This window comes from Felis catus, chromosome X (assembly GCF_018350175.1).
Source record: "Felis catus isolate Fca126 chromosome X, F.catus_Fca126_mat1.0, whole genome shotgun sequence".
Taxonomy (NCBI): Eukaryota; Metazoa; Chordata; class Mammalia; order Carnivora; family Felidae; genus Felis; species Felis catus.
Genome location: NC_058386.1, coordinates 62,734,121 through 62,744,835, shown reverse-complemented (window position 1 = coordinate 62,744,835; position 10,715 = coordinate 62,734,121). Strand labels below are relative to the sequence as shown.

Below are 10,715 nucleotides of genomic sequence, written 5' to 3'. Positions count from 1 at the left end.
GAGCTTCTGTAAGAGCTATTGGTCCAGGCCTTCCTGAAGCTTTGATGCATCACTAAGTTTAAACTCCTAGAACCTGAAAGGACTTCAGACAAGGCCCCTAAATAATGCTAGCATTGTTGGTGATAAGTCTTCTAGGCTAGGCAGCATAATGCTGACATCAGGAGATTCTAATAAGTTGGAGAGAAAGAAGGTAACCAACCTTCTAATCCCACTAAATGTATAACCAACCTTCTAATCCCACTAAATGTATAACTCAGTAGAATTAGACAATGGTTACAATATAAAATTTTATTGCCAATAAAAGCCTTTCATAACTCATTTATCCTGTTTCAGTAGGACCTTATTCTTTCTGATGAAAATCCAGTCATAGCATCTCTCATTAAAAATAAAATTATTTTGAAATAAATAAATATATAAAATAAATAGCATGTACATTTCATAAATAGTTTGTCCTTATGCACAGTATCCATGCTTACATTTTAATATCATTTTCTCACAATCTACCCCATCTCCCAGTTCCAATGGCAGGAAACCTGCATGTCGGGACAGATGATAAATCTCCATAGCCAGTGCAGGGATGACCTGCAACAGGGCCATAGCCCCAAGGATTTTAAGGAGACTTTCCCAAAGCTCTGTATGTAGCATCTATGGCAGATTTCTTGGTCTTTCATTTACCCATTGTCAAAGTATTTGGGTGGATTGTGGGGCAAGATACCCCTGGCCCTTGGCAGGGGCCCCCATTCTTTCTCGTGCCACCTCGGGGGAAAGAACATGAGTAAAGAAATAAGTATATACAAGATTCCCTGTAGCCCACCCATCCTCCCACATCCCTCTCCCAAATAACCCAACTTTGATATACACTTTGAACAAGGGAACAGTTGGGTTGAGTTGAACATTAAGTGCTTCTCTGTTATCTAAATTTATAGGAAAGAAGACTGAAAAGCTATGAGTATAGTGCTTGCAGAGACAACTGTGGCCCTAGGGGTCACAGAGGTCACACTAGGGGTCCATTACCTATAGCGGAAGAGGTCTCTGGACATGGAAGGCAACTTAGAAGGATCTACTGGCCTGGGCAAAAAGTGAGTGAATTTCTGGTGTCGTTTAGTCCTGTATCCCTCCCGGGGTGAGCCGTCTTTATTCAAGGCCACATAATACTGTCTCTCCGAGTCCAAGTGTTTGTACAAGGTTGAAGCATAGGTGTTGTACCAGTTTTCTTCAAACTGTTCCCGGAAAACACATTCACGTGTGAGTTTTTTCTGTGAGGGTGAGAAAATAAAGCAGAGCCTATTATATGACTCTTTCTCCCATCCCGGCTTGCTGAAATATCAATAGCACATTGACATTAGAAAATTTCAGTCCTATCTCCCAGTATTCCTGAGGCATCTTCTTTCCAAATAGCACAAAACAGTCCTGTCCTTATTGCCTTCATCTTCTTTCATGAACCACACTGAAATGTTTAAGGAGAGATCTTTCCTAAAGGCAGGAGACCAAAGGAGATGGTCTCACTGGGCTCTTTGAGCCTGAGAATTTCTGCTATGGCCTTCCAATGCTCTTCTGGCACCCTAATTTTCTACCTACTTAGGGCAAGTAATGTCAAATCCATTGATATTACAGACAACCATGTCAACTAGCAGGCAAAGGCCTTGGATCTATATAAAGCTCCATGGGAGGAGAGTTGTGATCTCTCCTAATGAAGGGTCTCAGGGCTGTCAGTTGAAAAGCTCAGAAAAGATCTCCTTGAAAAGTTCCTCCAATCTGGCTACTTCAAGCTAGCAGCTCCTGAGGCAGGTCTCTTACCTCTGCCCCTTCTCACACTTGACCCAGCTGGCATACTACTTGCTGTGGTAGCTGATACCAAGTGCTGGGGACAGGCCTATCTCTTAGGTGTCAGGGAAAAATGTGCTCTGATTTCATGGGGTGTAGGCAGCCAGAAAGTGTGTTATGTGGCTCAAAACCCGAACCCTGAAAGGGTTAAGGTCAGCAAAGTCACTCACCATTCCCCAGCTCTGGGCTAGCTTCCAGAATGGAGAACATGTACTGCAGCCAACCCAGTCCTAGCTGGGGACTTAAGCCTGTCACCAGACTCTGGAACCCTCACTTTTCATTTGTTTGTTTCATTTGGCCTCTGGAATTAAGCTGAAGCAGTTTGGAAATCAGGGACTGTGTTTTTAATCTCAGAATCTCAATCTGAAGGGCAGCTCTTCCACTGCCTATTTTTGTGCCAGCTAGTCTGCTACTCCTCTAGGCACCCATTAAAATTCAGAGGTGCTCCTCAGGGGAGTAAATGGCCCAAACCCTTACCATCTATTGATAAACCAGCACAGCTTACTATTATCATCAGACTAGCTGGCTGTCTAGTGGAAAAGGTGAAAGCAAATGTACCACAGAAAAGCTTAAGGTTTGATGGGAACTGAATGAGTGAAAGTGTTATATAGCAAGCTCCCAGGCATCAAAGAAGCAACTAGAAGACACTAATCCTTCACAGTTGACAGAAGTATTTCAAGTGCTAGATAAATGTTTTTATACGTTTGCCTTACATAGTCCAAACACTGGTGGTAATAGCCTCTGATGAAAAGAAAACCTTAAACTTACCGACCCATATAGTTCTCCTCGCTCGTTCATTCCTAAGTATAGGCCAGAATCCACTCCCCGGATGCTGATCAACCCCACAGCCAGGCTGATAAACTCTAGGATTCCTAGAGCAAAAAAGTGAATGCCATTTCCATTACTGACATCAAGCCAAGAGGAAGCTATTCAGGTGACATGAGCTACCAGTCATCTATACCCAACTCCTATGACACCATCTTGTGCAGCAACAACGGAAACTCAGAAAAGATACTGAGTCTCTCTAGGCCTCAGTTTTTTCCATCTTTAAGGTGGGTGGAACAACCTCTTACTCAACACGCTTAGACATATTATGAAGAAGAGACCATGTGAAGGATTTGGCTACAAAAGCTTCATAATTACAAGGTACTATTGCTGTTAAATACCAACAGTTCAAGAAATGGGAGCGTACTTTATTAATGGAAGAATGTGGCTAGATTTCTGTATGTTTCCAAAGTCACTTCCCTCCTCCCTAGAGCACACAACATTACCTTGTTGTCCTCTAGGCTGAATTCATTTTGCACCCTCTTAGCTCCCATGTCCTTAAAGCCACATGAGGCTGTCAACTGCCGGTACTTGACTCTAACAAAGGCCACACAGGCCACTCACTAAGTCTGTTCTTCTTACCTATGGCAGGAGGCAAAATATGGCCTGGTGAGAGCCTTCTCTTATAAAATTCTCTTAGCCAGGGCAGCCCCAGGCTGACAAGCCTGTCATATTATCCTTCTCTCTTTAGAATTTTAACTTTACCCATGGCCAAGAGTTGGCAGGTAATACTGGACTTAATACTGATTTGAGATGTTGCAACTTTAAGGGGAAAGTTTGGAAGACATTCAGAAACATCCCTCTAGCTGACAAGGTTAGAGGTGAGGATTTGAAAATGTTTTCATTTACTCAGCAGCAGTAGGAAGAAAAAAGAAATCAACTTCTAAGAGGGAAAATGGACCCAGAACTGAAATCCTGGTGATGCTGAAGTCTTTACAATTTTGTCCTAAGGTAGCGCAATCTGTTGTTCCATGGATACAAACACAATGGTCAAGTAGATTTCTCTTTGATGTTTCTCTCTCTAACCATGGTTTTCAAAGTACAGACCAAAACTTTATATGATTGACTCACAGAGGCATCCAAAGGTATGAAATGAGCTCATATCTGGCTGTTTTTCTTATCCAAAAATGCAATTCTTAAGGGTAACAATATTCTATGTAATCTACATAGGGAGTGGAACTGATGCCTTAAAGATCACTTTAAAAATTAAGTGGTTAATTTGTAAATCAGATTCAAGACTCCAGTGGGAAGTCTCTTGAAAAGCCCCAGTGATTTGGACTGCCAGATAGGTGTGCAGCTGTTGCAGCTTTAGGGCACATGTTTCCATGGCCCACTTGGATCTATTTGAAGAATGTAAAATGTTCTGCTGCCATTGTATAGAACACTCAGAGTGTAGGCTTTGGCCACCAAAAGAGAGAGAGAGAGAGGGAGGGAGGAGAGAGAATCTTAAGCAGGCTCCACACTCAGCATGGAGCCTGGCATGGGGCTCCATCCCAAAACCCTGGGATCATGACCTGGGCCAAAATCAAGAGTCAGATGCTCAACCGACTGAGCCACCCAGGTGCCCTAACATTGAAATCCTTTACATTTTATTATCAATCAGGTTGTTACTAACACTTATAGCACAAGAAAGGAGTTTTGGGAAAACACATTGACACAAGATGGTAGGAGGAGAAGGGCAAATAGCTGGTGTCAAGTGGGGGTTAAGGAGGAAGTGATTTAATGGATCAAAACCTTTAGCTGCATTGCACAAGTGTCTGATTTTGGTTCTGCCTTGTATAACATTTTAATAAATGACTTGTAAGAGGACATAGGGAAACTGCTTACTCTACTTCCAAAAGATGTACAGCTGAGAAGGTGACACAATCAAAATCTGAAGAGATTTCAAGAGGATGGAAAAATGTACTGATTCCACAAAATAAGCTTTAATTAGAATAAATGTAAAGTCCTGCACTTTGGTCCCCAGACTGATTACTCAAGATGTTTTGTGTTTGGGGTTTTGTTGGGGGATGGTGAGCCACAAGTGCAGACAGTTGAATTAATCACACTCCTTGCTTTATTGCCTGTTATCATAATTGGTCTGCACCAGGGCTTTTTATTTATCTATTTCTTTTTATTTCCATACTCTGCTTCCACCCCCCTCTGTACTTCAGGCAATCATGTATATTTTCTTGAAAAAATGTTATATTATTTTGTGTTTCTATGCATTTTCATTAAATACAAGTCAGTCCACCATTGTAATGGGGAGATGTGGCTTAACAAAACATACACAACAATGGTTAAGGGATTTGGATAAGATCAGTATGCGTGATTCATGATAATGTAAAACTAATATGCATTAGTTCATAATAATGTAAAAAGCTAATGTAAAACTAGTCATGTAAAAATTAAAATTTATCAAAACGCTCATGTGAAAAAAAAGCTAGTGTGATCTAAGGTTGCACTGATAGAGGTCTAGTAATGGCATAAGGGAGGAGACAGCCACCTCTCTGTTCTGCCTTAGACCACACTGAGTGTACTGTTTTTAGTTCTACTGTGTTTACAGAGGTCTATGGAAAAACAGGAGTGTGTTCAAAGGAGAATGGCCAGTATGGCAAGGAAAAAAGAAACCAGGTCATGATTCAGTTCTGTGTGCTAAACTTTGAGTGATACCAACCTGCTGGAGGCTTCAGTTATTTGCTTTGCGTAGACAGATTACTTCTGAGCTTCAAGTCTTAGTTCCCTCATTCTCTAAGTATCTCATGTTTCTGATCACCCTGAGCTCACTAAGTAGCAGAGGGCAACTTGTGACCTCACTGGCCAAGACCTGGTGTGAGAAAAAATCATGAAACCCAAGAGGTGTGGCCATTTGAGTCACCACAGTTTTTCTCCAACTCTCTGTTAACCCTGATGCCAAAGGACAGATCATACAGGAAGTCATTTGGGTTGTGTCCAGTAACAGGGGTCTCCAACAGCTGGAATCATCCCTGCCCAGCTGTCTTTGGGCATCATTTTCATTGCCAATTTTCCTATTAGCTGGATTCAAACTGTGGGAACCCAGTAGCACATGATGATGGAACAGATATTCCTAAACCTCCTGAATCTCAGCCAGCATGAAGGGAGAGAGAAAACAAGCCATTTTCACATTTTCCCAGTTACAGTTGGAGAGGGGAGTTAACAGCAAAGTGTTGAGGCAAAGTGTTAAGTAGGCTATGTTTGTCCTCAGCACTCTCACCCCCTTCAAGGTCCAGGACCTCCCTCTACTCTGCCTCATCTTGACCTGTCCATCTCTGCCTCTGGCCTTTGCTTGACAATTTACAGGCTCTTCTTACATCTTTTCCCCCATGGCCTCAGTTAAAACAGATCTGCCCTGAGCTCCACTGCTTCAGAACCTAGCTAGATGGTTGGCTAACATGTCATTGAATCTGGTTACATGACTTGCCTGGCTCCCTCAGCCATCCTTTCAGACCTTCAGGGCCAAGACAGTGCTGCTTTGGCATCTTGGCAAATAAGAACCAGATTACTCAAAAACTGAACCAGCTGCATTAGCCTGCTTCATCACACCTGGTGTGAGGCCTCTCCTCCAGTCTATCTCCCAAGCTCTGCCAGTCCACAGGTGCCCCTCAGGAATGTCAGTATCCCTGTGAACCTCATGAATGCCACCAGCCAAGTGGAGATTGAAATACTCCTGACTACTGATTGCAGAATGGAGTGGGGGAGGGGGGAGGATAGGCTATGCCAACAGGTTATTATTTGGAGTCGTGGCTGCTCTTGGGCTCAGCCTGACTCATTCTGAACACATGGATTCCAGGGTAATCCTTGGGGGCCCTGCTCTCCAATTACAACAAATAGCTATTTACTTTACATGGCCTTTGGAGACTACCTCCTCCCCCCAAGCAGAAATCTATAATATTTTATATCTTAAGTCTGGCCTACTTTACCCTGCTGGAATGTTGACTGCCAAAGCACTTATGGAATGTTAAAGTTTCGATTTATTGAATACCCTGGCTGATTAACTCAAATGTGGAGGGAGGAGACTTAGCAAACTCAAACGCCACCTCTTTCTTTGCCAGAAGCTAAACCAAGAAAGAATAAATGTGTGTTTGAAAGTTGGCAGAGGAGGTTACAAAGAGACAGCTTTGACTAGTTATCATTTCCTTTACAGGAAATACATGGAACTGCCAGGAAGCCAGGGAAGGAGGAAAGGGAAAAGGTGGTGCAGAGGTGGTCTCAGGCAGTGTTATTTTAAAAGGCAAAACCAAAAATGAAGCAGTCAGTTAAGCAGCAATGAAAACATCCCTTCCTCCTGCCAGTTTTATTTCCTTTGATTTCTCCTGAAACTTACCCTTAGCAGGCCTGAGAGATGAAAAGAAATCAAGATGTGTCCTTAGGGAGGTAATTAAAGACCACTTATCCTAAGAGTCTATTACTAATTTATGTTGACCTTGTAGGTTATTTGGCTCAGCTTAGGCACAAAGTCAGACAAACACTAGCTGCTGGAAGCCAAGGTCACAGTTTCTCCACCTCTGCTGCCCCCCACCCTACATTTCTCCATCATTTCATGATTCCTCTTTTTATATATCAGAAATGGACTACTCCAATATCTTTAGGCCATTTCTGGGAGACTTTGGGAGGTTCTGAGGCCAGGGTGGGAGTCCCATTCCTTCCGAAGAGGAACAAAAGGGAACTGCAAAGTCACAAGTGATGGAAGGGAAAGGAGTCAAGTTAATACTCCCTCTTCCCTGACTCCACCTTATCACCCTTTTGAGGACCTGCTGCAAGTTTATACAGGCACCTGCACCCCTCCATTACTCCCACCCTACACACAATCCACTGTACTCCAGCTCTGTGAGTGTTTTTTTTTTTCCCCCAAGATGACATAGATCTCATTAGGGTTCCTGCTTGCTCTCAGCAAGGAAGATCAGCCCCAACCCTAAGTTGTTTGCTAGACTTGGCCTTGCCAGAAACTAGCCTCTGTGCTTCCCCCCTCTCCTTCTACTGTGTACTCCAGATGCAACTCTAGCAAGGCAGGGGAAAAAGAAGATGGGGAGGTTTGGGGGGAACGGGGGAGGGTGGGATAAACAAGGGAACAGGTATCATGCCTGAGGGTAGGCAAAGCCTCTTCCTACCTGCTTAGGGATAGAAGATGTCCTTGGGCCATAGGGTCCATAGGGCATTGGGGGATGGGGTTACCAAGTAAAGGTAGCTGTCACAGTACCTGAATTATGGTTTAACAGAGAATAGGAAATTGAAAATAAAAATGGCCAAATTACTGAGAAATGAACACATTTGTTTCGAAACCTAATGATCTCCATCCCACATCAAGATTTATACTAATTATGTTTTGTATGTCAGACAGGCTCTTTAAACAATCTGCCAAGTGTTGGGCAGAGAAAATCCTGGATGGAGGTTGTACATTTCCTGTCCTGGGCCCAGGAGACACCTGTTTCTGGGGCTGGGAGTGGGCCCAGGACTGGGCCCCGGACCATTTCCTCCCTGTGAGGCAAGGAGTCCAGAGGTATATCTAGGCAATAGCTGACCTAGGGCTGTGCCCTACGCAGTGGACAGCGGGAGGATTTCCCAGTTTCTCCAACACCCAGCTCATGCCTTGCTACCGGGATTGGCCTCCACTCCAGGCAGAGCAAGCCAGAGGCAGGCAGGTGCCACGGCTGCCGATCCCCCTGTCAGCAAAAAGCCACTCCGGCACGGACCGCCCACCCACCACATCGATAGCCCACGAAGCTTCTGCTCCAGACAATCGGCCGCGACAACCCTGCTGCTCTTGAGGCTCGACCCCGCGCTACAGCCATGGTCCCTGGTCTCCTCAGCTGGTACTTCTACCCTCCTCCAGCTCCACCTGCTTTCATCCTAAGCGCAGCGTCGTCAGAATGATCCCCTCGCTATGGGGGAGGGAAGAAGGGTGGAGTGGGGAAAAGAGAGGCCGCACCTCAAGGCGCCCCCGCCTCCTCCCTGGAGCCTCTGAAGGTGCCAGGAGCCCTGACGCCAAGTTTGCACCATTCGATCCTGCCTGCCCCGCGTCCCTGGCGGTGTCCCGCCTCGACGGGCCCGGACGGCACAGGCTTGGGGGCGGCCCGCGGATCCCAAGCCGGAGCCCAGAGCCATCGGTTCCCCAGAGAACCGTCCGCTCGCTTCCCGTCCCTCCCGGCCGCGTCCTCACCGAAACGGCTGTGGTCGTGGCGGGTGCCATGCACAGTGCCGTTGGGGAAGATCTCCAAGTGGAAGCCGGTGCGGCAGTACAGCTGGCGGCGCCGCAGGATCCCCTTCAGGTGGGCGAAGTCTGTGGGCGAGCCGCGCTGCAGCTTCCCCTCGATCTGGCCTAGGCGCTCGTTCAGGAAACCCGGGGAGTCAGCTAAGGGCACGTTCCCCAGAGACGAGGAGAAGCCGTGCAGGTCCCAGTCCAAGGAGGCGAAGACTCCCCCCACCTCCGCCATGGCTGGGTGCGCGGGGCCGAGCTGGGGCCGCGGGGCGCGAACTACCTCTCCCCTCAGCGAGCACTGGCGACTCGGAGGCGCTCGTTCGCTCCCTCGCTCGCTCTGCGCTCTGCCTAGCTGCAGTGGACGTCTGTTCGCGTCCAAGGAACTTCTCAGCGGCGGGGCAACGAGCTCCTGACCTTTCTCTCAGTCAAAGTGGCGCTTCCCCTACGCATCCATCTCCCTAGGCCTCTCATAGCTGGCTTCGTCGAGCTATCAGATGCAAACGGCACTTTATATACATACCCACTCCCCTTACATTGACATATTGGATATTTAAATACAAGCCACACCTCACTGGCATCCCCTCGGAGATTGGTGTGTGGGTTTTTTCCCCCCTTGTATCCTTTTGGCTCTTTTGGAAGGGAGGGGGTGAGGGAGGAGAGAGCAAGCGAGCTTCACTCCCTCTTTTATTATGAAAAAAAAAATGGCAGGAAAAAGCTACACATTGCAGTGAGGCATAACTGTTTTTGGCAGATTTTTCTGAAACTGCTGATGAAATAATGGAGCCCAATGCGTGGAGGCTGTTGGCGCCCACGGCCACTCAGGCCTGTGGTGTGGAGGTCTGTCAGCTGCGCGTGGGCAGTTCCCACCTCCCACGCCTCCTCTGGCGTCTCGCCTTTGGAAAGTGGCTTGAGACCCGGGCTGGGGGTTCACGCGTTCCTGACCCCTTCTTGTTCCCCTGCTGGTCGAAAACTGCAGAAGGGGCGCCTGGCCTGGGACAGGAGCTCCCTGGTTTCTTTGTTCTGTTGCCCATCTCCAGTCCCAGTCCCCACCTGTAGGTCGGCGGGAGCCGAGGAAGTGAAAAACACGAAGGCGAGTGAAGTTGGGGGTAGTAGCTGTCCCTGCGGGCACCAAGCCGGAGTCTTTAAGGGGTCTGGGAGGAGCGGGAAACCCCACGGAGGAAAGAAGACATTTTTTTAAAGGGACGTTTACAGCTTAGGAAAAGTAGGGGGGAGTAAGAAATAGAAAGTGATCTTTTTGAAAAATGATCTGCACTGGCTTTCTGGGCGCTCTTTTACAAGGCTCCCGAGAGCAAACCCGATGAGAGGCCATTGGAAGCCTGGTGGGGGCTTCCCCCTACCTCTTTTCTTGTTGGAAACAGGTGTTTCCTTGCTCTGTGACGTGCTTGGAGATACTCTATCAGGAAGAGAGACGGTTGGAGCAGGAACTGGCGGCAGTTCAGGGCAACCGGCAGCATCGGGAAGACCTGGAGAGCAGGTGCCCAGCCTGTCCAGCGTCCCTGCGCCCCTGCCCCACACCTGAACCCTGGGACCCCTCTCTGGCCCTGGCGCTCGGCGTTCTGTTCCACTATTAAACTGCATTGTTGCTTGCAGTTTGCACCCTCAGCGGGCTCCGGCTGCCTTCCCAGTCTCCCGCAGGGGACTTCCACTGCACCTCTGCCTTTGCAGCGCCTCCTCCTGGGGAACCCGTGTCCCATGACCAGTTCGAACTCTGGCTGTCCCTGAGAGAAAACCGATTCCGTTCAATTCAGTTAGTGAAATTTGATTCCTGATCCTGGGCTCCCACGTGCACCTCATATTCACTGTCTGGAACTGTAGCAGTTCTTGGTTTGGAACATCGTGGCTTGGTTCT

At 47.2% G+C, this 10,715-nt stretch overlaps 1 protein-coding gene across 1 annotated transcript; it reads right to left on the bottom strand.

The window, feature by feature from the left end:
* Positions 1-309: 309 nt before the first annotated feature.
* FGF16 (fibroblast growth factor 16) lies at positions 310-9,380 on the bottom strand. Its single transcript, XM_004000660.5, has 3 exons — positions 8,807-9,380; positions 2,593-2,696; positions 310-1,256 (listed from the first exon to the last, which is right to left on the bottom strand). The coding sequence occupies exons 1-3, from the start codon at positions 9,078-9,080 to the stop codon at positions 1,011-1,013; spliced, it is 624 nt and encodes a 207-aa protein (XP_004000709.1). The 5' UTR covers positions 9,081-9,380; the 3' UTR covers positions 310-1,010.
* Between the last annotated feature and the right edge of the window lie 1,335 nt (positions 9,381-10,715).